The 26,797-nt window shown below is 50.8% G+C and overlaps 1 protein-coding gene across 1 annotated transcript; it reads right to left on the bottom strand.

The window, feature by feature from the left end:
- Positions 1 to 12,803: 12,803 nt before the first annotated feature.
- KRT71 (keratin 71) lies at positions 12,804 to 21,113 on the bottom strand. The gene is made up of 9 exons (XM_055394670.2): positions 20,610 to 21,113; positions 17,966 to 18,180; positions 17,446 to 17,506; positions 16,825 to 16,920; positions 16,315 to 16,479; positions 15,990 to 16,115; positions 15,091 to 15,311; positions 14,411 to 14,445; positions 12,804 to 13,607 (listed from the first exon to the last, which is right to left on the bottom strand). The coding sequence occupies exons 1-9, from the start codon at positions 21,054 to 21,056 to the stop codon at positions 13,396 to 13,398; spliced, it is 1,578 nt and encodes a 525-aa protein (XP_055250645.1). The 5' UTR covers positions 21,057 to 21,113; the 3' UTR covers positions 12,804 to 13,395.
- Between the last annotated feature and the right edge of the window lie 5,684 nt (positions 21,114 to 26,797).

Genomic DNA, 26,797 nt, shown 5'->3' with positions numbered 1-26,797 from the left:
CTGTTCCTGACACCTAGGATTTTCTTATTCCACATCTCTGTGCATTGAGAAAAGCATTTTTCAAGGTAACACAAATGCCATTTCATTCAGGGAGCCACCACTCCCACTCATGATGCAAGAAGCTCATTCTGAAGCTGGAAGGGAACCACTCACTCAGCCCAGTCCTCTGATTTAACAGACAAGGCCAATGAGGGTGAAATGAGGCAGCGACCTAGAGAAAGAAGCAAATGTAAGGACATTTAACTCTCCACCTCTGGAGTCCACAACCCTTGGAGCCACCATTATAGCCTGACTTGTATTTGTTTCTGTAGGTCTCTGCGCATCCTTTAGATCACAAGACTTCTGAGGGCCAGAGTCCTATTGTGTTCACTCTATTTCTCACCACCATTCCCACCCTGCACCAGCTGTCTGTATATGTGAGTAGCATTAGCTCACGTGAATACAGAGACTGACAAGTCCCAAGATCTGCTGTTGCCAAGCTGGAGATTGAGGAGAGCCCGTGGTATAGTTCCAGTCCCTGTTTGAAGGTCTAAGATCTAGCAAAACTCATGGTGTAAACTGCAGTCCTTGAAAGAAGATCAGTGTTCCAGCTGATATAATCAAGTATTTTTCTTACTCAGTATTTTTCTTCTATTTGAGTCTTCCGCTGATGGGAGAGGCCCACCCACATTGGGAAGAACATGTGCTTTACTCAGCCTACCAAAGATTCAAAGGTAAATCTCATCTAGAAATGCCCTCACAACAAGCCAGGATTAATGTTTGACCAAATGTCTGGGCACTCTGTGACCCAGTCAAGGTGATTCATAAAAATAATCAATAAATGTCTGTTCTGTTTAACAAAGAAAAATCTCATTTTGATCCCTGCGAAAAACTCATATGTCCCATTTGAAAGCTCCCTTTGTTCTGATCTCTGACTAGTGTTATGCTGGACCAACTTCTGCTGGCTTATAACAGCCAATTGGTAAATTTTCAAGAGTTCCATAAGTTGGTTTTCAAACACAGCTGTAATTCAAATTAAATTATATATACTTACAATTAAATTAAATCAAAAGCAAAAGTAAAAAAAGCTTAAAACTGATAACTTGTTAACTATTTTACTACTCTCTAAGCTCCTGAGGTTATTGACATCTATGGAATCTGTAGAGTGGAAATACTGGGTTAGCCAAAAATTTTATTTGAATCTTTCCATAAGATGGCTCTAGTAACACTTAGCTAGCTGTCCTTAACTTCATTCAAAATAATTCTGTTAGACTGTATTTTGACACCTGTCATATCAGTGTGCATTTAAAAGGATTATCAAACTTGGTGCATTTTTTTGTGTAGCCATTTTAATTTTGAAGATGGAAGACAAAAGCAACATTTTTGGTGTATTATGCCTTATTATTTCAAGAAAGGTAAAAATGTAACTGAAACACACACACACAAAAAACACATTTTTACAGTGTATGAAGAAGATGCTGTGACTAATTGGGCATTTCAGAAGTATTTTGGGAAGTTTCATGCTGGAGATTTCTCACAGGATGATGCTCCTTTGTCGAGTAGACCAGTTGAAGTTGACAGCAATCAAATCAAGACGTTAACTGAGAACAATCAATGTTATACAACTCAGGAGATAGCTGATATACTCAAAATATCCAAATCAAGTGGTGAAAATCATTTGCACCAGCTCATGTTAATCTCTTTGATGTTTGGATTCCACATACATTAAGTAAAAAAAAAATTTCTTGACCATATTTCCGCATGCAGTTATCTATTGAACTACCACCAACCACACCAATGGCCGGTCTTCATCCAAAGAAGGTGATGTTGTGTATATGGTGGGGTTGGAAGGGAATCCTCTATTATGAGCTCCTTCCAGAAAACCAAATGATTACTTCCAACAAGTAATGTTCCCAATTAGACCAACTGAAGGCAGCACTCTACAAAATACATCCAGAATTAGTCAATAGAAAATGCATTATCTCCCATCAGGATAATGCAAGACTGTATGTTTCTTTGATGACCAGACATAAACTGTTATAGGTTGGCTGGGAAGTTCTGATTCATTCATTGTATTCACCAGACATCGCACTTTCAGATTTTCATTTATTTTTGTCTTTATGAAATTCTCTTAATGTAAACACATTTCAATTCCTTGGAAGACTGTAAAAGGCACAGAACCATTCTTTATCTCAAAAAGATAAAAAGTTTTGAGAAAATGGAATTATGAAGTTGACTGAAAAATGGTAGAAAGTAGTGGAACAAAATGATGAATACGTTGTTCAATAAAGTGCTTGGTGAAAATGAAAGATGTGTCCTTTATTTTTACTTAAAAACCAAAGGAATTTTTTGGCCAATCCTATAATGTACAATGATGAGCTGTTGCCCATTTCTGCAGCTCTGAGATCACTGACATCGTGTTAGCAACTTGAAACCACCACTGTGGGAGGAGTCACACCAAAGGAATCATCAAACACTACAAATCGGAGCTTAGTTTACTGTTTTTCCTTTTTTGTATTTTAAGTTGAAATATACATGACATATAACATTATATTTGTTTTAGGTGTACAAAAAATGACTATATGTCTATATATACACACTATATATGCGTGTGCATATATGCACATACTTCTATGTATCAATACATGTGTGTACAAAATTGATTGTTCTGTTAATGGTCTAGAACTATACTGTCTACCACAGTTGCCTCTAGCCCCATGTGACTACTGAGCACTTGAAATGTGGGTGGTTCACAAATGATAACCCTGTATACGAGACAGCAAAAGAGACACAGATGTATAGAACAGTCTTTGGGACTCTGTGGGAGAGGGTGAGGGTGGGATGATTTGGGAGAATGGCATTGAAACATGTATATTATCATATGTGAAACGAATCGCCAGTTCAGGGTCGATGCATGTTACAGGATGCTTGGGGCTGGTGTGCGGGAATGACCCAGAGGGAGGATAAGGGGAGGAGGGAGGTGGGAGGGGGTTCGGGAAGGGGAACTCATGTACACCCGGGGCGGATTCATGTCAATGTATGGCAAAACCAACCAATATAATATTGTAAAATAATTAGCCTCCAATAAAAAAAAAAAGGGAAAAAAAAAAGAAATGTGGGTGGTTCAAATTTCAAAATGTTGTATATGTAAAATACACATTGAATTTTGAAGACTTAGTATGAAAAAAGTATATCACTAATCATTCTTATATTGATTACATGTTGAAATAATAATATTTTGCATATATTGTGTTAAGTAAATACATTACTAGAGAGAATTTTAGCTATTTTTCTAGTGTGGCTACTAGAAAGTTTTACATTATGTATCTGGCTTGCATTGCACTTCTATTGGGTGGCTCTGGTCTAGGTTTAATGAAGTGATGGTAAAAATGTTATGCAGATTAAGCTTAAAAGTGTATCATGTTCATAACCATTACATTATGGACAGCAGAAAAAACCAACCAAATAATCTTCCAGGATTCAAAAACTTTTCCCTGATTCAGTCATTCACATCACTGGGTAGCAAGGAAAGCTCTAAAACCATGCTCATTGTTCCTCTTTAATCTTAATCATTAGCATGAAAATATGAACCAACTAATGTTCCTGTCAGAGCTGTACTTGTTGGTAAGTTGTGGTTAACAGGCTGGCAGTTAGGCAAGAGCTTAGGCAAAAATCAGTTGAAAGTCTTTCATGAGATTCAGGAGGTTTTACAGTTTATAGTGAAGAGTATTGCATATTTATTATTATCCTTAGACTGCATGCTATACACCTCATTGCTGTTGTTCAGCTGCTAAGTGGTGTCCGACTCTTTTGTGATCCCATGACCTGTAGACTGTCAGTCTCCTCTGTCCATGGGATTTCCCAGGCAAGGATACTGGAGTGGGATGCCATATCCTTCTCCAGGCGATCCTCCTGATCCACAGACCAGCATCTCCTGAACTGGCAGGTGAATTCTTTACCACTGAGCCACCCAGGAAGCCCCATTACACACTTTATGTGTCACTAAAACATAAAATTACTTATGTACATGTGTGTGTTATACATATGTACATATATGCATTTGTGTGTATATATTCATGTGTATTTACGTATACACACTTTTTTTTGAAGAGCTGATTAGACAGTACACCACTGTCTCTGACCCTCCTGCACCAGATCCTGCCCATTGTCCCTCCCTATCCTTCATTTCCAAATCTGCAGACTTCAGCAATGTGACTGGTGGACCTTCCCCCTCCCTTCTCCAAACCCTCCTCCCTCTCCCCCACCAGGCTTTGTTCCTCTTAGGATGTCTTTTTTCAGCCTATTCTCCTGTTACCCATCCTGGCTCATAGCCCAGTTTCCAGACACTGGCCCTGAATAGTCAATCACGGTGTCATGGAGTTTCCATTCCCAGGCTTGGTTCTTAGCCCAAACCCTGCCTGCCTGCTCTTGCCCTGAGACCCTCTCCACTAGAAGTCAGCTTTGGCAGTGACTTCTGGCACACCTGGTCCTCTGGGATGAAAGGTGGCCATTCCCAGTCCTGTCAAAGACAAGTCTTCAGTGAGGCAGAGAGGTGGGCTGAGCTGCAGTGAGGGGCGTGGTGCAGGGGAGTAGCCTGCAGGGTTCCGCGGGCAGGACTCTGCGGGTGTCTTCTTCCCACCATCATCAAAAACAGCGAGTTCACCTGGAGACAGTTCTGTCCTGGTCACTGCACAGGGAGACATGGACCTCCCAGGCTTTGCCCACCAGGGACCCTGGAGAAGATACCTCCACCACTGAGACTACTAATAGACAACCAGGAGGCCTTGGGGGAAATGCAGCAATCCTGTTTCAAGTAAAACACAAATTAGCAACATCTACATGCTAGGAGAAAGGCAGAGATTTAGGAAGAAACTCCAGGGGTCTGGTTCAGGAAAAGGTCCAAGGGCAAAAAAGCTCCATTCTGGAGGGGTGAGACTGAGAAGGGAGCCATGGGCCCTGTAGACCTGGATTAGTTCCCTGGAGGAGGCAGTTTCAGAAACAGCTCAAATATATCAGTCTGGCACGTGCATGGCTAAGTCGCTTCAGTTGTGTCTGACTCTTTGACACCCTACGTACTGTAGTCCACCAGGCTCCTCTGTACGTGGGATTCTCTAGGCAACCATACTGTGGGTTGCCATGCCCTCCTGCAGGGGATCTTCCTGATCCAGGGGTCAAACCCACGTCTCTTACGTCTCCTGCTTTGACAAGCAGGTGCTTTACCACTAGTGTCACACCAATCTTGGGAAAACGCCAAAGAAAGGACTCACTGCTGGGAAATCAAATTAGAGTCGGGGCCCCAGTGAACCTCTAAAAGTTATCAGTGGTTTCCTAGCTATCATTGTTCCTAATAACAGTAATAATAACAATAATAGCTGACAATTATTATGAGCCTGGCATTTTTATGTCTCAGCCACTACAATAACAGGAGGTGGTTATTATTATTTTAATTTTTGCAGATGAGGAAGCAGGCATAGGGGACAAGATTCTTGGTGTGGGGCAGCCCTGCAGGGTGGGTCAGCAGCCCACTCCTCCCTTTGCCCCTCACCATATCCCTTCTGCAGGATCATCATCATCATCACTCCTTTCATCCTGCAGCTCATGTTCTTTTTCTACAGACTTCCCTTTATTGTTCCTTTTGATGATTTTCTCAATGTCGTATCATTGACAGAGTGCTTTTACTCTTATGGTTTGGATGATGGGCTGAGATCGGAAGAGGCTGTACAATAAATGCTGGAGCGGTCTTCACTGGTCTGGAGCTAAGGGAGAAAGATAAATATGGTGCAATAAGTTTATTGTGTGGCTGACTTTGTTTAAACTCAAGGGCTGATCTTGTTCTGAGAGCGTGTGCCTCCTACTGTTAAACGGTCCCTTTCTTTTTTGAAACAATAAAGGCAGTCGATGGTCACTGATCCCATTTTGGCACAATTAGAAGCTGGCAGCCTTAGCATCTTATTTGAAATCGTGCTGGATCGTGGACTCTGGACCGTTCACACTCTCACCACTTACCTCTTTCAAGCAGAGGGCAATTAATCAAGTGCTCTTAGGGCCTCTGAGAGACTGCAAAGGATCCTCAAAGGGTGGTACCCAACTCCCACCACCTCTGACTGTGGAGGAAGGGGTGTCAGAGGGAATGCTGGGCCTGGGCTGACCTGCCAGCTGAGAATGTGCAGAGAGAACGCCCCAATCTTTCTGGCTCCAGAGGGTGTGGTGTCCCCACCAATCCTCCTTTGCAAACCTGCCTCAGCCTGCACGGGGCCCCTTGCCCTGACGCTCTATTTGCTGACTTGAAATGTGGGGACTGGGGGGGGAGTCAAACAGGAATCTTCCCACCATCTACCCTGTCCCATCCGTCCTTTCGCCAGTCAAAGCCATGATTCATCCACCTCTTATTTGCTTCAAGGATTTTCTATGACAAGCTGGAGGCCCCTTTCTCCCGATTTGGCTGGACTCCAAGGCTATCTATGAGCTATTCAAACAAACAAGATAGTCAGGACCAAGTGAGAGGAGCTAGTTCCTAGAGCGTAACTTTATTTTCTATTTCTCCTAATGGAAAGAATCCTTGGATCCTCTGTGCTTCTCAGTTACCTGCTCTGTGGCCTCTTCTTCATTTTTGGATGGCTTTTTCCCCCTCTTCCACCAGCGCTGGCAGTGCACAGTGATCAGTCTACAATGGTGGGACAGAAATAGCTAAGGCAGAGAGACTCTCAGACTTGAAACTGTCCCGTCTCCTCAACTGGTGTTGATAAGCCCTCAGTTGATGCGATTTGGGCCAGTGGGTTTAGGTTATGGGCCCCAGGGATCTCCAGTCCTGAGAGGCAGCAGGTGAGTAAGCCAGAGGAGAAACAGTCTTCACTGCTGGGCAAGTTAACACACGCGTGATAGGGAGCCAGGGTCCTGAATGGCGGGAGGGGCAGTGGTCAGAGAGGAAGCAGAACTTTTCCAAGGTCAAGTGGTGAGACATGAGGTCTCCTGAGTCGCTTCAGAAGATGCTCAGGAAAACTAGAGATACCCCTGTCATGGTGGTGGCAGAGGTGGCAGCCATCTTCAGCTGGCTGGACTGGCCACCATACTGATGTCTAGGCAAACAACAGTGACCAGATGCACCAACTTGCATGGCCGGGCTGTCTCCTTCTTGTATCTCCAGATTCTTCGTGCTGATCTAGGATTTCATTTTGATGCTTCTGCTCCCAGAGCCCAGCCAGCTTCTCAAGATAAACTGCCCACTCCAGTCTGCTTCAGCTCCATTCCCTCCAAAACCCCTTCCACCCCCGTTCATTTTACCCACCTCCACCACCTCTTCAGGGCTTCCCTGGTGGCTCAGATGGTAAAGAATCCAGCTGCAATGCAGGAGACCCAGATTCGATCCCCGGGTCAGGAAGATGCCCTGGAGAAGGAAATAGATGCCCTACCTATTTCAGTATTCTTGCCTAGAGAATTCCATGGACAGAGGAGCCTGTTGGGCTACAGTCCATGGGGTTGCACAGAGTCAGACAGGACTGAGCGACAAAGCACTCACCACCTCCTCATCATCCCCACCTGCTCGTGATTCAGGGCCGCCACCACCCCTGGCTGCCTCTAGCATGGGAGACCAGGATCAAGAGGAGATTGATCAAGGTACTGCCTTAAGACCCCCAACATTGAGGGGATGGGCTACTGTGACTGACCAGTGACTGTGGGGCCACAGCCTCTGCAGGAAACCAGCAGTATGTAAAACTGAGATGGTTTAACGGCAATCAGGAGATGAAAAGGGAACCCAGCCCAGTGCCAAGGACTCAGAGACATCAGGCTTCAGATGACAGAATATGATGAAAGTTCCAACAGAGAATGGGCAGGGAGCCCGTAGGATGTCAGGGTAGGGTGGGAATGAATGCACAGCATCTGGGTGGGCAGAGGCAGGCCGTTCCCACACCAGGAGGCAGGGTGGCAATGTGGAAAGAGTGTGGGCTCTGGGAGAAAGAGCTCATGGAACCCTGGCTCCAGGTACTGTTCAGTGGCCTTGGATTTAGCAGGTCTGCCTTAGGAACAACACCACCTGCTTCAGAGAGGTGCCCAGCCCAGGGCTCAATCAGCTCAGTTCAGTTCAGTCGCTCAGTTGTGTCTGACTCTCCGCGACCCCATGAATCACAGCACACCAGGCCTCCCTGTCCATCACCATCTCCCGGAGTACTCCCAAACTCATGTCCACAGAGTCGGTGATGCCATCCAGCCATCTCATTCTCTGTCGTCCCCTTCTCCTCCCGCCCCCAACCTTTCCCAGCATCAGAGTCTTTTCCAGTGAGTCAACTCTTCGCATGAGGTGGCCAAAGTATTGCAGTTTCAGCTTTAGCATCAGTCCTTCCAATGAACACCCAGGACTGAAGGAGCCCTAGCTGGTACTCCGGGCCTGAAGTATAGGAAAGGGGCTAAGGGCTGAGGCTCCACAGAGGAAGAAAAGGAGCAAGGCAGAGGTCAGTGTCAGGAGGATTCAGCCCTTGGCAGGACCCCTGGATGCCATGTGGAACCCCTTTTGCTCTCCTTGCCCTCCAGAGATGTCCCAAGGGTGCCAATGTCCATATCTACATCCTGCCTGACTCACACAGCCCCCGACAGTCCCCCAGCTGGGCCACTGATATGTCTGGTCTTCCTGCTACAGGGCCTTCAGTGGGTTATAGCAAGGACCAGCTCCTGTCAGGAACCCCCATGGCAGCCTGGAGTCAGAGTATGCCGGGGGTTAGGGGGCACTTAGTTCACCCACTTGTGCTGAGTGCACATGGTGTGCCAGACTCAGGAGTGCACAGGTGAAGACAATTCAGTCCCTGTCATTGGTCTGGGAGGAGGAGATGAGTCAGGTGGGTAGGGGAGCAGAGACAGGGTCTCAGAAAGCAAGAGCCACTTGCCAAGTATCAAAGGCCTTCACTATCTGCATCTGAGGAAAGGAATACATGATGACTCCTCTCCTCTTCTCCCATAGATATGGCCAACCATAGCCTCTATACCCTCGGGATCCATCCAAGCCCGGCCCTTGCCCCTCAACTCCACTCCAGGCTCCCTCTGACACAAGCCATCCTGTGAGTGGAGCTGTCCAGTAGTTTCTAGCCTGCCTCTAAACCAGTCTCCAGCCTAAGAGCTGCTCCAACGTCTCCATCACCCCCCGGTGATTAACCTCCTATCATTCCAGTTCCTGCCTGCAGACTCAGAGACAGGCTGAGAGGTGTTAGGTGGGCCCCTTAGTCCTCCCCTTCCCACTCTGGGAGCCCATTTAAAGTGTCCTTTGCCCTGGATCTGACTCTTTAGTCAGGGAACCCAGCTAGAGAGCACTACTGGGCTCCTGGTCTTCCAGGACTTGGGCCTCCCTCCCCAGGGCCATCATGTTCTTCTACTGGGATGATGCAGCCTGGCCCAGGAGCTGTTGGTTGCCCATGGACAGAAACATGTATGCGTCTGAGGCCCGGGCCTGTTGGTTCCCTCCTGGAAGGCTGTGAGAAGCTCAGCCCCAGGCCTGCGGGCCAGCTCTTATGACACTGTAGCATGAGGAACTTCCTGACTTAGAAACACACTTTGCACTCTGAGTGCACATGACCAGGCCTTTGTCCTCACACCAGCTGGGTCTGGGGGTCCAGAATGAACTGCTCTGGCAGGCAGGAACCCTCCAGGAATGTTTGGAGTCAACGACCTGGGCCAGGCTCCATCGCTTACCCTTCCTGAGGTTCAGTTTTGGTGTGTGTGCATGGGGAGCGGGCATGAAACGTGATCCTGGGGGTGGGGAAGGTGAAACAGCTCAGCAGCAGAGGAAACCCAGGCCATGTCAACTCCAAGGGCACCCTCAGCTCGGTGTCATCCTGGAGAGACCAGAACCGACTCAGTCACACCTCTGACCCCCAAAGCCAGCCCCGAAGGGACCCCTATACAGCACTTCCATCTGGGCCTTCAGCTCCACTGAAGTTCCCTGCGCACCCCGAGGGTAGGAAGGACCCTGGACCTCATCCCTGTTACAGTGAGCCCACCCCTCTTTTCCTCTGTCTCCAGGGACACTGTTTCTTCCCTCTGCCCCTCCTGGGCTCCAGGAGCAGAAGCAAAAGGCTACACATGATGCACCATCTGCTCCCCAAAGCAGCCTCTGCCTTGATGCCCCCTCTGCTGCCTCCTCCCCTGGCCTCCCTGATTTGCCACAGGCTCACCTGCCCTGCTCTCTCCACTGATACCATTGAAGGCTGAAAAGTGCTCACCCTTCTCTGGTTGTCCAGAATCCCCTATACTCCAGAGGCTTCTCAGGTCCCTAACCTGCCCACCTTTGGGCACAGTGCCCTCATCCCCATTGCAGACTGATGACATCCTGCCATGGATGTGTTGACCAGATCATAGGACTTTGGGGTCTGAGCCTGGCTCCACCTCTGATGACCTAGGTGACCTTAGGTAAGGCCCTTGCCCCTCCCTGGGTCTCAGTTCCTTCACTGGTGAAAAAAATAAAGCAGCTCCTGCTATGTAGCACAGAGGGCCCTCACATTAGGATATCGGGGCCTTGCAAAGTGTCAGGGCAACCCTGAGCCCTCTTTCACACTGACCCTGTGGTTGATCTCCCCTGGAACCTGCCAGGATGGGGGAGCAGGCAGGCGGCAGCACTGTCAAGCACCTACTCCGGTCCAGACTTGTGTGCTAAGCTGGAGCCCTGCCTCCACTCTCCACTCAGTCCTTTAGGCAAGAGACAGGATACCTCTGAGGTCTTCTCCAGCCTAAGATAGTTGTTGGTAGACAGAGGATCTCATCCTCAGTTTTTTTTGCATGTAAAATGACAAGAGTGGCATTCCCTCACTCTCAATGCTGTTCAGATAATGGGTGTGAAAGTACTCGGCAAACCACGAAAGCACAGGTGGGCACCAAAGAGAGAGGGCATCCTATGCCACGACTCCCTCCACCTGTCGCCACAGCAGGCATTACTAATCGATCATGGCATTCTTCCTTTCTGGATCCCTAAGACCACATCCTAGACCAGCAGTTCTCAGCTCGAGCCGCTCCCTAGAATCCCTTCACTAACTTCAAAAGATACTGGTGAAACTTGGACCCCATCCCAGTAGCCTGACTTAATTGATTTGTAGTAGAGGCTCAGGCAACAGTATTTGTTTTGAAATTCCCAGGTTATTTTTCAGCCGATGTCAAGAACCATTGCTCTTAGTAACCACAATCCAATGACCTTGTAGACTCATGTAACATAATGGCCACCCTACTTGTAGTCATTGTCATTAGTCCTTCCCCAGAGCCCTCTCATGTTCCCCAAACCAAGTCTGCAGTGCATATTCAGCCCAGCCATCCCACTCTCAGAGATGCCAAGCTGATAACTTAAATCCTGAACAGGGGCCTCAGTGCGGGGCTCCCGACTGCCTCCTGCAAGAAGCTACACTCACTCTCCAGAATCTTGATCTGCTGTTCTAGAAAATGGACCCAGAACCCAGAATCACCCTGCCCACCCGGAAGACCCCCATGAGCCCGGGGGCAGAAAGAGACGAGGGAGTGGTCCTCACTCCCTACCCCCAACCTGGGTGATAGAACAGCAACATCTAGAGAAGCAGTCTCTATCCCCACATTTGAGAATCTAGCATATCTTCTAAACCGCTCAACTGGAAAGTTCTTTCTGCTGTCTCCCCTCAGTCCTTGCTGCTGCAAAGGGAGCAGAGAGTCAGAGACAGCAGGTGTGTGTGACTCCTCTGCTGAGGAAATGGCAATGTCTCTACCCAGTTCTGGAAGCACACATACACACCAGCATCACCTTGTCCACCAGGGAAGCAAAACTTGCTTCTGAGTCTTGATCTGCTTGCCCCTCCTCCACCCACACCTGCTGAAAGGTCGCGTTGACTTCCTGGTTGAGGGCAGCCTGGAAGCCCTGGCCGATGGTCACTTCCTGGGTGGTGGGGGGTTCAAGCCTGGCCTTGTGGCCTTGCTCTAAGCCCTAACCACTACTCTCAAGTTCTATCTGCCAACCTAGCCCATCCTTCCTGTTATCCAATCCGTTCTCCTCCAACTTTGGAAGCCCTTCTGAACTCCAGGGACTTCTGGCTGAGGTTTGCCAGCTCTCTGTGGTCGCTGTGGAATCCATCCATCTGCCTCCTCATAGCCCTTCCCACCACAGGGCAGGAATGGCCCCCACCACAGTGGGAGCAAGACAGACAGGTGCCTGGGGAAGTGCCAACCTCACAGTCACTAAATCTCACAGTCTGCCCCACACCCAACTCACTCCGCCCCAGGCTGGGCTCAGGCTCTGAAAACTTGTTTCCTATCTTCGATTTTCTAACAGAGGGGTCAGGGAGTTGGGTCCCCACCAGCTCCACCCTTCTTGGGAGATCCCCCGCCCGGCCCAGAGGCCAGGACTGTGACAGTGAGGCACGGGTTGAACAAATGCGGATAACGCCCCGCTCCCACCGTCCATCTAGGAAACAAGTAGTTCTCAGGAAAGACTAGAGTCTCTGTCAAGAGCAGGACCATTTCTGCCAGTGGACACAGGCAACACTTTTGATGAAAGCCACAAACCAGGCCACACACACACCCTGGCTATGCTTTCCCTTTCTTTCCCCCATGCCCTCTCCCTCCCTCTTTCCAACTCCGCTCCACACTTCATGACCCTGCAGCCCAACATGCGCTCCCAGCCCCTCTGCCACGTGGGCTCAGAGAGCATCTTCCTTTTCTTCTCTACAGAGAAGATTAACCTGGAAATAAGGGCTGCCCAGGTGATATGCCACGGTGCAATGTGTGTGTCCGTGTGCCTGTGTGGTGTCTGCTCACAGGAGCTTCTGAACTGAGGTCCGTGCGCGCACCTTGACCACTCAGAGACCAAGCCATCAGATCGTGCTGTTTATTGAGGATGCAGTGGAGGGTCTTTAAGGAGAAAGGAGAAATGAAGGGGCCTCCTCTTCCCTGCTTGTGGGAGCAGGAGAGAATGAAGAAAGAGTCCCTGGGTTGTACTCGGTCCACTCAGAATGAGTCGTGAGCCAGCCAGGGTGGGGTGGGGATGGTCTCGCTTGGTCGTCTGTCTTTCAGCCCTCCTTTTCCTGAACACAGAGCCAGCTCCTACCACAAGCAGGAGCTGGGACAAAGGCCCCAGTGTGAGAAGAGGGCCTGGGTCTGAGACCCACGGAGCCAGACAGAGTAATCAGCAACTGAGTCAGAGGCTGTGCAGAGGACGAAAGGCTGGGAGTCCATGGCATGGTTCAGGGACCACAGCCAAGGAGGCAAACCCCAGCATGTGCAAGGGGCAATTTCACCAAGCTTCGTTGTCCACACCTGTCCAGGTTCAGGAAGACACAGTCTGGGAGAAGTGAGCGGCCAAGGCCAGCACCGGAGGTACTAGAGCAGGCTGGGCGGGGTGGGGTGGGGCTGACAGTGGGCTGGGGAGAGCGCATGTGCGCGAGCCAGAGCCGGCACGCGGGGATGGCGGGAGGGCAGCCGCCTCTACCGACTGGCTTTCTTGGAGGGGGCACTCAGGCTGGAGCCCTTCCCCAGGGCATCCTTGTAGTCGGTGGTGCTGCTCCGGCTCCGGCTCTCCCCGCCGCGGACACTGCACACTCCAGAGATGCAGCTGCCGCTGTTGGCCACGTAGCCTCCGCTGACCGAGCTGGGCCGGAAGCCATAGCCGCCGCTGCCGCTGGTGCTGCTGATGATGGCTGCGGGGGGAGAGCAGGGTCAGCAGCCCGCAGGCACAGCTAGGGCCTGGGCCACAGGAGTCCGCCTTTCCCCAGGACAGGTGCGGCTCTTCTTGGAACAACAGGTTAGCTGGGGGACCCAATCACAGTCAACTCCCTCCCCACTGGGGACAGTATGCAGAGACTGCTCCCCCACGCCCTACCCTTGGTTTGCCCAGCTTATACTCAGTCCAGCTGTTCTTAACTCTCAGAGGTCCACCTCTTTGGTCCAAGGTACCCATGGACCCTTGTGTCATTCTGGACACCTCCTGCCTCTTATGTTAGCCTTTTCTCTAAACCTCTTAGCCTCCAGCCTTTTCCTCTTGCTTCCTGCGAGCTGTCCTCCAGGGCCATCTTTGGGAAGCTACGATTTAACTCTTAGCCCTGGTGAGAAATCTAGAGATCTAACAACTATCAACTTGACCTCTGAGGTCCATCATTCACCAGCCCGGGTCTGATCATAACCTCGCAACCTGGCTCTCCAGGCCTCTCACCCATACTCATTTTCTTGCACCATGTCCTTTGTTTCCCCATTCCCATGGTGAGAGCCTTCCTAGCTGCCATCCCCTGGGAACAGGGAGACAATGATAAGTGGGAAGGAGCCCTGGGCTGGGAGTTAGGAGGCCTGATTGCTTGGCCGTGCCCTGCTATCTGGCTGTGTGATCTCAGCCAAAGGTCTTCCCTCTCTGGTCCTTAGATTGCTCATCTCCACACGTAAGGTATAACTAAGGCCCTTTCAAGTCCACAGAGTGTGAAGTTTTAGGTCTAAGCATACAGGTACTTACAGATGCTGACAGGGGAGGGAAATTCTCCTGACATCCTGTTAATAAGGGGAGAAATAAAAGGAAGCAGTCATTCAACCTGCAATCTATTAACCTCAAAGCTAGTGCCCCCACCAGAGTAACGTGGGTTTCTGAACTCTGTAGACACCTATGGAAATTCCAGGGCTCCTCTGGCACAGAGCCTGAGAAGCTATGGGGGGCACCCTTGAATCTTTGGGGTAACCAGGCAGCCATCCAAGGTAAACCTAATGAGGTTTACCATCTAAGAGACAGCATGACACCTCCCAAAGGTCAGACCCAGGCATCGATCCTTTCCTTCTCCCAAGAGCAGTGGAGATGCTGGAGTGGCTGCCCATCTCTCACAAGCTCATCTTGGACCTGGGCAGTTAAGGAAGATGGACCAAGTAATGGGTTTTTCTTTTTCTTTTTGGCGGGAATGGGAGTGTGCCCAGGTACTCACAGGAAGTTGTGAGGATTGAATGAGCCAATCCACGTAGCACAGTGCCTGGTATGCAGTAAGCACTCGTGTCTGGGTAGGTATTATCAATTCTATTATTTTCCCTAGCATCACCACCTCTTCACTCCCCAAGAACTCATCTTTTCTGGATTAGAATGTGTTGGGCTTTCCCCTTGGGTCCTTCCCCACCCCCCTGGGGCCTTCCTGCCAGAGTGTCCCCCGTTACCTGCACTCCTCACTCTCCAGCAGCTTGCGGTAGGTGGCGATCTCCATGTCCAGGGCCAGCTTCAGGCTCATGAGCTCCTGGTACTCGCGCATCATCCTGGCCAGCTCCTCCTTGGACTGGTGCAGGGCGGCCTCCAGCTCGTCCAGCTTGGCCCTGGCGTCCTTCAGGGCATTGTCACCCCTCTGCTCGGCGTCAGCGATGGCCGTCTCCAAGTTGGAAGCCTAAACAGGGAACTGGAGAGTTGGAAACCAGAAGGGCTCCCCGAAATCATCCACCTCCAAGTGCCACTCACTCTCTGAGATTCTGAAGCAGACACGTCCACCTCCACCTGTCAGACCTCCCTGCTCCCCTTCTAGTTGGAGCCCTTTCTGGCATTGGCAAGTCCTTCCTTAACTTTAGCTTCACTGCCTTGTGTTTAGACATTGGTGGATGAAAAATAGTGCATTCTGCACCCCTAATAGATTCAGCATCACTCAGTTCCTTGCAAAGTCATTTATTTGGCCAGCCTGTGCTGAGAATACAAAGTGAGAGTAAAGCTCGGCCTTCTGCTCTTGACTTTAAAGTCTGGGAGAAGTGACCACTGGAACACTGTATTGAAGGTACAATGTCAGTGGCTGCCCAGGTATGGGGGGTCAGAGACAAGGGCATGGGGAAGGAGATGCTCTAGGACCAACTATTATTTCCCAAGTGCTTACCATAGCCCCGGCACTTGAGCCGCACTTGAGACACCCCAGGGATGCCTGCTCTAAGAGTTTGATGAGGTGACCTCTTTGGCCCCTTTCCCTTCCGGGGCAGAGATTTAGGAGGCTGACACCCTCAGCCCATTCATCACCTACCCCCCCCCCCCACCCCACCAATTGTTCCCGTCTGCCCCAGGCAAAGGCAACCAGCCATCTCACCTGCTTCTTCACATTCTCAATCTCTGAGCGGATTCTCTGGATGAGCCGGGTGAGCTCCGAGATCTCATTCTTGGTGTTTTTGAGGTCATCGCCATGCCGACCAGCTGCCAGCTGCAACTCCTGGAACTGGGGACCCAAAGAACAGAGCCATGGTTAGGGGTGATACGTGTGTCGTGGGAGTGCATGGTGGCTGGGGTTGGTGATGTCATGGGGACAGGCCATGCTGGACACTTAACTGGATATTGTCTCCACTCTGAGAATGATCTGGCCCAGCCCTCCTGTCTAAGGGGGTCACCCTCCCCGGCCTAGCCTCAGCCCAGCTCACCTTGGTCTGGTACAGTGCCTCGGCCTCCGCCTTGCTCTTCAGGGCAATGTCCTCATACTGGGCACGGACCTCATCAATGATGCTGTCCAGGTTCAGGTCACGGTTGTTGTCCATGGACAGGATGACAGACATGTCGCTGATGTGGGACTGGATCTGAGCGATCTCCTGCGGGGGAATCAGGGATGGTCTCAAGATGTGACTGATGGAGGTCAACAACCTCCTTCATAAGGAGAAAAGTCCCAGTGATGCCATTTAGAGGCTCCGAACCAAGACTGCTGCTCATGGTGCATAGCGAGTTCCCTCCAGGCCCCAGATAGAGTCCCGCTGCCATGGAGGTAAGGCCAGGACCATTTCCTTCCCACCCAGAGAGTGGAGATGAGGAGCCTTTCAGGGCTGAAATGGAGATGAGTAGATGAGAGCAGGGTCCTGGGTGTCCCTCCTGGGTGTCTCAGAGTAGAGTCTTACCCTAACGGTAGCCCTCAGAGGGGTGGAATGGAGAGATAGACTTACAGCTTCATAGAGACACTTGAAGAACTTGATCTCCTGGTCCATGGAGTCCACCTTGGCCTGCAACTCCACCTTATTGGCATAAGCTGCATCCACATCCTGAAAGATAGCCCAGCCATCCCCAGGTCACCGCCACTGCAGCCAAGAAGGCAACACACACTGCAGGCTGCTCCCTTGCACAGGGAACTAGCCACCTCTCCTCTTTGGGAGGCTCATGAGAAAGGGTAGGAAGGAGCAGAGGGCCCAGCCCCACCCCATCCTGCGAATGGGCTCTCTCAGAAGTAGGGATTGGGTGCCCCACTAAGAAAAGGAGCCCCGGCCAGGCTGCTATCAGTCATCCTGTGGCATCTGAGCCAGGCCTGCAGCTGCAGGGGACTTCTGTGGGTTGTCCTCTGCTGTTCTTCACTGTGAAAGAATTCTGCCCCCATTAAGCACTCAAGAATGCCCCCATCCTCACTGCCTTTTTATTCCCTTCTCTGGATAGTCTTGCATTGTGGTTTTCCCCTGCCTTCCCTTCATTATTTCAGAATAAGCTCACTTTCTTTGAAAGCAGAGCACACTGGCAGGCTCATCTCCACCGGATCCCAGGCCAGTCCCAGACCCCAGACCGGCCTACCCCCTCACCTTCTTGAGCAGCACAAACTCATTCTCTGCCGCCGTCCGCCTGTTGATTTCTTCCTCATACCTGTGGGAATGCCAGGGTTTTTTTGGTTAATATGTCTCACTGAGAACCCTTGCTTGCCCAGGGAAGATCCTGAGCTGGGGACTGTGTGCTTGACAGAAGACACAGATGCTGGGGGGCCTGCAGAGTCCAGGGCCCGTGGGGCCAGCCAGGCAAGAAGGCTTCCTGGAGGAGGGGATGTGATCATCAATTTTGGAAGAAGGAGATTGTTGGAGATTCAGCTTCAAAAATGAGAAAGGAGCATGTGACATGAACATCCTGAAGGAAACCACCCATCTTTCCCAAGTGTCACGCTGGAGGAGCAGGGAGCAAGTCCCAGAGCTTTCTTGGGGTGATTCTGCTTAGTATGACAAGGAACACTGCCCCCTGCCTCCAAAATCTTCAAGCTGGGGTAGCTGCCCACTCCTGCTCAAAAGGGACAGGGACAGTCATGTAGCTACAGGGAGTCCCCTCCCCGCTCACCTCTTCTTGTAGTCCTCCACCACGTCCCGTACGCTCCTCAGCTCCGAGTCCAGCCTCACCCGGTCCCCCGACAGCGTCTCCAGCTGCTTGCGCAGGTTGCTGATGTAGCCCTCGAGGATGGGCTCCAGGTTGTTCTTACAGTTGTTCAGATCCAGCTGCTGCAGCAGCTCCCACTTGGTCTCCAGCACCTGGTTCTGCTGCTCCAGGAACCTCACCTGAAACCCAGTGCCCAGAAATGTTGAGCCTCCATGGAAACCATCACACCCGTCACTTCTAGGGTGCTGGGCAAAGTGGTCCCCCTGCATTTTCTCCTCTACCCCTCACAACAGCTATTTGAGGTGCATGCATCTTTAACCTTATTTTGTGGAAAGGAAACTGAGAAGTTGACCTTTCCCAAGGTCCAGTAGTTTAATAAGTATCAGAGCCCAGAACTGAACCCAGATATATGTTCCAATAATCCATGCATCTGGTCACTCTGGACCCACTATGGCCAAACCAGTCCAGGGCAGGGGTGAGCCTGAATTTACTGCAACAGAGTCAGGCTGAACCCATCTTTAGAAAGGCTGACCACTCAAAAGACAGGAGTCTGCTCTTCATTTTCTAGTATTTCATGATCAAGAGGCTTAATGGACCAAGAATTCCTGGGTGTTCTAAATTCCTACATCAGAGTCCAACTCCATCTTTCTCAAGGCCTCTTCCTACTCCCCTAGTCCTGCTCCTCAGAACCATCTTCCCTAGAGCAAACTTGGCTTATGGAGCAAGATGGACAGACAGAACTCCCATGCCATTGTAGCCTCACTGGGCCAGGAAACTGACCAGAGCTGGTGGATCTGCAGCCACCGCTCTTGTTTGGTTCGGGTTGATTTTTGGTTTTTTGTTTTTAATGTGACTTCTCTTAATCATACGTGAGCACAGCTACTTTAAACAAGGTTGTGTTCCTTAAACTCAGAAACACAGGACATCATAAAACTGTCTGGGCTTCAGTGTTGAGGTGGAATTGATCACCAGACAGCTTGCCTCCAGCAGATCCTTCAGCATTTGGTTTGGTTGAAGCAATCCTGACTCTTTCAAGTCTATCCATAAGACTGAGTATTCACCACAGGGAAAACCCTACACCCAGGACACCAAAATCCACACCTGGATGGCTGATAGGATGTATGCATCATCCCTGGCTTCCTGGGCTTATGAAATTGTACTCTTCTATGAACTAAAATTATTTAGGAAACCTCCAGGCTTCTGAGCCCGGAGGCACCCCAGGCAGACCACCTTTTTCACAGAGGTGACTATCTTCATGCTTGTCTTTCCTTCCATGTCTCCAGACTTTCACTCCTTAATGAGGTTTGACCAACTCAGCCCAAGCTCAGTCCACTCCCATCTCCCCGGACCCCAAACCTCAGAATACTTTGATCTTCTAGATGTGAAAAGGCTTAGCGGGTAAGAAGCCACAGAGACAGTGCAGCCCCTGAAGTGAGCAGAGGCAGCAGGAACTGCTCCAAACTTGAGTCCAGAGCTGTAGGGAGGCAAGGTTTTGATGGCCGTTGACTGTCACAACATAAGCTTTGTCCTGGGCTGACCCATCCTTGGTGACTGACTGTCATGTAGCCAGCAGAGTCCTCCAGTGCCCAGTACTGGGTCTGGAGTCAGGAGGCTGAGCCTCCAACTGCACCTTCCCTTGCCCAGAGATGACCTTGGGCATGACATTGCACCATGCCTTTGCTGACTTGCAAAATGGGAGCAATCATTTCTTATCTACAAAAAGGCAGGAACTATCTGGACTGGATGATCCCTTGAGGCTTCTTCCAGACCTTTGATTTTTCTCCTTCTCAACACCCCTCCTTCAGCTTTCGGAGATAAAAATGATAATAACAGTAACTGCCATCTGGGGAGTACTTAGCATGCATCAGGCATCATGCCAAGAACTTCACATGAGTTTTCTTTCACAAATCTGATAGTGACCCCAAGAGGTAGGTTATTATCTCCATGGTGGAGATGAAGAAACAGAGGCATAGACAGGGTGGATGACTCTCCACCCATCCACACAGCTGGCTACATGACTGGCTTAGACACACAGTCACACAGCTGGTCAGTGGTGAGGCCAAGGTGGAAGTCACACAGCTGGTCAGTGATGGGGCCAAGGTGGAAACCAGGTCTGACTTCAGAGCACTGTGGAGACCTCATCCCCAACGTGCTCTTCTGCCTCTCAAGAGAGTCCTCACCCACCAAAACTAATGCCCATGGCCAAGCCACCCATGAAGGACCATTCACTGATGCTCCCAGTCCTTCTGTCAAAGGACTAGAGGATGAGATCAGCTTGCAATGATAGGCCCCTTCCCTGGCCCCTTCCTGCATATAGCCTGCTTGGGCCCAGGCTTAGCAGTAGCACCAAGCCGGCTCTCAAGAGTAAGAAGCAAGGGTCTGTCTTCTCTTTGGAGCTCCTTTCAGTAGCCCTGACAAGCCTCTGCCAGTAGAGATTGACCTACCTGTCTTTTCTCAGGGAAGACTACACGGGAAACCATAATTCGGTCACCCTGGATTCAGTGCCTCCTCATTTCTAACCTCAATCCCTCTTGCTGCAACAAAAGCACATGTTCTAAGAAGAAAAGACAAGGGCTGTTTGCAGGTCCCCAGGTCCCAGCAGACCCACCTTGTCGATGAAGGAGGCGAACTTATTGTTCAGAGCCTTGATCTGCTCCCGCTCCTGGGCACGCACTTTCTGGATCTCGGGATCCAGCTCCACGTTGAGGGGGGCCAGGAGGCTCTCGTTGACAGTGACCTGGTGGATGCCTCCAGGTGGGCACACAGTCGGGCACATGGGCCCCAGGGCCACGCTACCAAACATGCTGCCGGCGAAACCACTGGCCCGGCCCCGGCCAAATCCATAACCTCCACTCTTCCCACTGCCGCTGGCCACATTGAAGGAGATGCTCCGGACACCACCCAGGTTGTAGAGGCTCCGACTTCCAAAGCCCCCACTGAGCCCTTTGCCTCCTGCCCGGTAGGAGGACGCGCTGCCTCCGGAGAGCACAGCTGAGCAGCCGCTGAAACCTCCCTTGGCAGCAGCTCCCGGCTTGCAGGTGAACTGGCGGCTCATGCTTCTGGTGGAGATGGAGCTTGGATGCTGGAGGAACGAAGGCAAATTCCCACACAGTTCTGCAGGTTGCAGTGAGGACTGGCAGGTGCCCTCCTTTATATGCGCTTGGCACGGGGGCTCGTGGCTGGCTAGTCAAGAGCTTAATTCATGGGTTTGGCTTGCCTGGGAGCAAGAAGTCATTTTCTCTGTGCTGAGCTAGAGATCAAGCCTCCCCACCTCTGAAACAACATGAAACCATCAAATTGCTGGGCTTGCAAGCCTTGCTCATGTAATTTGGGTCTTATCTAATTAACCTGCTGTTATAGGGTAATTTGCCCCAGGCCCCAACCTCTCCGGGGGGGTGTCATTGGCTCTTCACTATCTCTATCCTGATGAATCTTCTCTTGGCTGTGGGCTTCCTCTTGGGGACCAGGGGGAGCAGATGGACTTCCCTGGACAGGGAAGGTTCTGGGTAGAATATCTGGGAGCTCCAACCATAGCTGCATCCTCTTCTTTCATGGTAAGGGGCCATTCATTGAGCTGTTCACCCTTCCCCCGGGTCCCCCGAGACACACCCCACCCCATGGCCTCATCTCCTAACCCACAGCTCTCTCTGTGGAGTATCAGGGGTGGAGTGACCCTCTCCCTGGCAAGGGACATGAATAGCTCAGGCCACAGTCAACCCTGGACACAGCAGGTCCTTGAGCTTCTGTAAGTTCTCCAAGAAATGGGATTGCCATAGTTCACCTCTCTCAAACTCTCAAAATAAGACAGGTTGGAGGCTGTGCAAGGGATGTCCAGGGCTGCCGGGGTGTCTCAGTGGTAAAGAATCCACCTGCCAGTGCAGGAGCAGCAGGAGACATGCGTTCAATCCTTGGGTCTGGAAGATCCCTGGAGGAGGAAATGGCAACATGCTCCAGTGTTCTTGCCAGGAGAATCCCATGGACAGAGGAGCCCGTCCAGCTACCGTCCATGGCGTCACAGAGCCAGGCCTGCCTGAGTGACTGAGCGTGCCTGCACACAGAGATGTCTAGCCCTTCAAGCGCCTGGGCAGAATGAAGAAGAGGAGGATGGTGTCAGGCATGTGGGAGAGAAATTCCCAGAGTCCACTGGGAAGAGATATGGACACAGTGGACGGAGGTTCAGGGGAAGCCTCCTGAACATGCATTTCGTCATGTATGTCTCTTTTCCAATGTGTATTTGCTAATAAGGTGTGGAGCAACTTGATCAGGAACCATCTGTTTAGAATTGAAATGAAGAAGTTACTGTCAAGATGAGACTGGATTTCTATCACATCCCTCAACACCCAGGCAAGCCAAAGGTGAAGGTCTGGCCCCAAGCGGGGCCCAGGGAGCACTGTGCATCCTGCTTCAGACACTCCTGTGCTCCCTGCCCCGGACTCTGCCTGTTGTCCTCTCCCTCCTGGGTCCCTGGCTCCTACAGTGGGCCCCAGTGCTCCCCCATGATTGCAGCTGCAACTGCAGCCCCAGCTCTGCCCATGGCTGGCTCTGCCTCTGGAGACTGCCATTTCCCAAAGATCCCTGCTGGGGCCTCATGGGTGGGCTGTGACTCTCGGCTGGGTGTGGACACAGGAGAGAAGAGAATCTGGGGCCAGGCTGGTCTGGGGCTGTCTGTCACTTTGTTTAGGGGGTTGACCTGAACTCCCTCACCCCACCTGCCACGTGCTCCTTCCCAGCCTCCCTCTGCCATTTTGTCCACATGGCTCAGCAGAATTTCTCTTTCCCTCCCTTCTCTCTTCCCATCTCCTGTCTCCATCTTGCCTTATCCCTCCTCTCCACTTTCCATCCTTGCTTTCTTCTTTCCCTCTTGCTCTGCTGCTTCCTCCCCTCACCCTCTTCCTGGAGGTCTTCCTGGGCAAGCATAGCCCACGTCTGACTGTCCCATCTCCCTCACCCCTTGGCATGTTCTTGCCATGTGCCAGAAGGACAGGGACTCTGCGGGCAGCTTCCTCTGAAGCCTGCATCACATGTCATCACGTCTTCCTTCATAAGGATGGTAGAAGTTTCCCAGACACCCCCTAGTAGGCATGTCCGTCCCTCCTCCTCTCCCTCAATAAACCTCCTTGCGCACTGTGTGTCAGGCTGTGTGCCCAGGAGCTTGTGGTACAGCACTCAAGGCCTTTTTCAGCTCTTGGAACCCAGTCCCCACATGAGGGTGGTCCCCTTGAAGGTTTCGCTGGCTGTGTGTTTCTCTGATAAGCACGGCGGCTCCCCAGCCCAGGCTTCAGGGTCCCTGCAGCTGCCACCCCCCCTCCACCCCATCCAGCAACCTCCTTCCTGGCTGCTCCTTTGCTCCACCAAGGACACCCACGGGGGTCATCTTCAAATACCTTCAAATTTTTAACAAACTGTTCTTACCCAGCCTGAAACACCCTCTCTCCCCGTCTCTTGTGGTTTAAATCCTTCCAGTCTTTCAAAATCCTGCTTAAACTTCTGGATTTAGCCCCAAATCCAGGACTCCTCTGTCCATTGACAGCTGTGTGGAGGCTGCCATGTTCCCTAGGGCCAGGGACCTGGGAGAGGGTTCCATGGCCCCCAGGCAACTCCTCCCTCTGTATCTTCCCTCAGGGCACAGGACTATCCTCTGGACATCCTTCCCAGGTGAGAGAGGACTGACAATGGTTGGAACGGCCACCAAATTCCTGGGATGGTGCATCTTCAGGGAGCCTCTGTGCTTGCATCTGCCTCAAATGGCACCAGGTAAGAGCCCGGGCTCCAGGAGCTGGCTCCCAAGGTCTGAATCCCACGCTACCACCCAGCGCGGCTTCACCTCTCGAAGCCTCCGCTTCCCAGCTATAAATGGGATAACAATTCTTCATGGAGGGACTTCCCTGGTAGTCCAGTGGTTAAGATACAATGCTTTCACCACAGGGGGTATGGGTTCAATCCCTGGCCAAGGAACTAAGATCCTGTATGCTGCATGGTGTGGCCAAAAAAAAAAATAGAAAAATAAATTTTAAAAGAAAAACCAAAGAAAGACTTCTCATGAAGTAGTTGTGATGATTGCATGTATTAATTCATATAAATCCTTGGTAACTGCCTGGTGTATCTCAACGCTCAATACATATAAATCAATGACCAAAAGTAGAATTTAGGAATCAGCCTGTCCTCTCCTTTCCTCCTCTCTCCCCTTCCTTTCCTCAGCAAGAGGATGTCTGGATTAGCACATTCCCATACAGTGTCATCTGCTACTGGGGGACCTGGAGTAGGTGGTGTTCCCAAAGGTCCCAGGCTCCAGGAATCTCTCTGTTCAGACCATCTCTGATAATGGAAAATTCTCCTTTAGAAATAATAATAGCCACTGTCTAATAAGTGTTTCTAGCTACAAGACTTGACAGGAAGCATTTTTCAAATATTAAGTATATTGATGCGTGTATGCTAAGTCACTTCTGTCATGCCCGGTTGTTTGTGACCCTAGGGACTGTAGACCTCCAGGCTCCTCTGTCCATGGGATTCTCCAGGCAAGAATACTGAGCTGGGTAGCCATTCCTTTCTGCAGGGGATCTTCCCAACCCAAGGATCGAATCTGCGTCTCCTGTGGGTCCTGCATTCCAGGCGGATTCTTTACCACTGAACCACCAGGAGAAGCCCAACAATATTGATACTGATCCGTTTATCACTCACTCACTGAGTGCCTACCTAGTGCTGAGGGAGGCAATAAAAGGCATTCTGCCCTCAGAGAACTTCGTTTCTGGATTCCTGGGAAAAGCATCTCATCAAGCTATTAACAAGTCATTAACACCTTAGTATAAATTAGTTAATTAGATACTGGCCATTAGGAATGAAACACCCAATGTTGTTGATGCGGATGATAGAAGAGGAAGGAGGGACATTCTGGGCCACTCACAGGAAGGGTGGGCCCAGGTGGGGCTCCTGGGGTACTTACTGGTGTTTTTGCCAGAGGGATAAAGGGAGGAACTAAAGAAAATCAGCACAGAGCTGTAGTTCACCAAGGTTATAAAGGCCTTGCCCCAGACTCAACTGAAATCTAGGGAGACTTAGGGGCAAGAGGAGACAGTCCCCTGCCGGGGGAGGCTGGTAAGGGAGGCAGAATGGGATCTACCACGTCCCACATCCTGTCTTCATCTTCCCCTCACGCCTTTTGCAGTGTCGGGGTGGCCGTTTTCTGTCTGTATGTGTGTGCTCAGTCGCTCAGTCATGTCTGACTCTTGGTGACCCCATGGACTGTAGTCTGCCAGGCTCCTCTCTCCGTGGGATTTTCCAGGCAAGAATGTTTAAGTGGGTTGCCATTTCCTTCTCCAGGAGATCTTCCCTACCCAGGGATGGAACCCATGTCTCCTGCATTGGCAGGTGGATTCTTTTTACCACTGATCCATCTGGGAAGCCCCGCCCAGTTTTCCAGGTGGGAATTAAATTCTGAGAGATGATGGGCCAGGCATGGAGGTCTCTGAGCTGCAGTTTTACTCACCTGTGAATTGGTGGGGAAAGTGTGTCTGATCATAGACTCAAACCACCAGGTTACCAAGACCATCTGGCTTGAATGTTCAAGGAAATTTTAAATTGCTTGTTAAATGAATTACGTTTATATGGCTCTTGGTTTTATAACCAAATGTTTTGTTCAATTTACATAAATAATCTGTAGCTTTCTTTATGTTTTTGTTTCTACATCTGTGAGAATGATCAGTTTCACACATTCGCGTGATTTCATGGCCTCCACAGGATCCATTGGCTCCCCATTCTCAGCATCCTGTAAGCCTCCGGAAAAGGTGTGAGAGAGAGGAGTTAGAAAATCTAGTATAGTCCAAGAGGGCATTTGCTGGGTGAGAGGAAAAGGGAAAGAACAGAGGAGAGGCAAGACCTGGGGACGCTGAATCCACAAGGACTACCTGGGGGAAGGGGTTTGAATTCCAGGCTTTCAAGGAAAAAAGGCTTGGGTAGACTCTTGCTGAGGAGTAGTGAAAGCAACCCAGGCTGGCAGGAGGAAGGGCGTTTGTGAGGGAAAGACCCTTCAGGCTGGAGTGATTATGAGTGAAGGGAGACCATGGGTTAAGGGACCTTGGATCCCACGCTGTGCATGTGACAGGGCAAGTGATGGAGCCATTGAGGGCTCTTGGGCCAGACAGAATCTGAGCCATGCATGTTTGAGGAAGCGGAATCTAGCTGATGTAGGAGTGGGGTGGGGGAGGCTGGAGGTACTGAGAAAGGGGCAGGTGGTTTTCGGAGCAAATAATTGTCTCCAAAATTAGGGAGAATGAGCTGGGCTAATTGGATGACATCAGCTCCTGTCCTGCCAGCCCTGCTCAGCAGATGGACTCAGAAAAAGAGCATGTTGTCTGTGAATCCTGCACAAGTACCCCCATTATCCCCCTACATCCTCCTATAGTTTCAGGCAGGCAGGGCACTCAGTCACAAGCCTGACAGTTGGAGCACAGTCCCTGGGGGACTTGGCCATGGTCAGAGCCATCCATCTGGGGGCAGGACAGCTGTTTAGCAGGTTTGCAGCTGGCAAGGCCAAAGGTGAGCTCATGCCAGAGGAGCCAGGGTATAAAAGCCAAGGAGGACTGTCCTCCCAGGCACTCGGCTCTGCTCCCACCCTGCCGTTTGGTTGCCAGAGAGGTGCCTTCAAGGGCTGCCCCGTCCCCCTCACTTCCTCCTTGCTCAACTCCGTGGCCAAGACCATCTCCTTTGAGCTTTGCTGGTCATCTCCTTTCTCTAGCCCACTCCAAGCCTCTGGCAAGGTGTGTGGACTCAGGAGTCTGTGCATCCAGGCCCTGGTCCTGC

Source organism: Moschus berezovskii, chromosome 6 (assembly GCF_049115385.1).
Source record: "Moschus berezovskii isolate FMDL1 chromosome 6, NW_MosBer_1.0, whole genome shotgun sequence".
Classification (NCBI taxonomy): Eukaryota; Metazoa; Chordata; class Mammalia; order Artiodactyla; family Moschidae; genus Moschus; species Moschus berezovskii.
This window is presented reverse-complemented; position numbering and strand designations above follow the sequence as displayed.

What these genes read in the sequence shown, in the direction of transcription:
- KRT71 (XM_055394670.2), bottom strand. Translation starts at nt 21,056, where the DNA reads ATGAGCCGCCAGTTCACCTGCAAGCCGGGAGCTGCTGCCAAGGGAGGT. An exon ending in TCGCCTCCTTCATCGACAAG is followed by an intron (nt 18,181 to 20,609) that starts GTGGGTCTGCTG and finishes ACTGGGTTTCAG; the next exon opens with GTGAGGTTCCTGGAGCAGCA. An exon ending in TCCCTCCCCTGTCAGCATCT is followed by an intron (nt 13,608 to 14,410) that starts GTAAGTACCTGT and finishes CTCCCCCCGCAG; the next exon opens with CCATCATCAGCAGCACCAGC.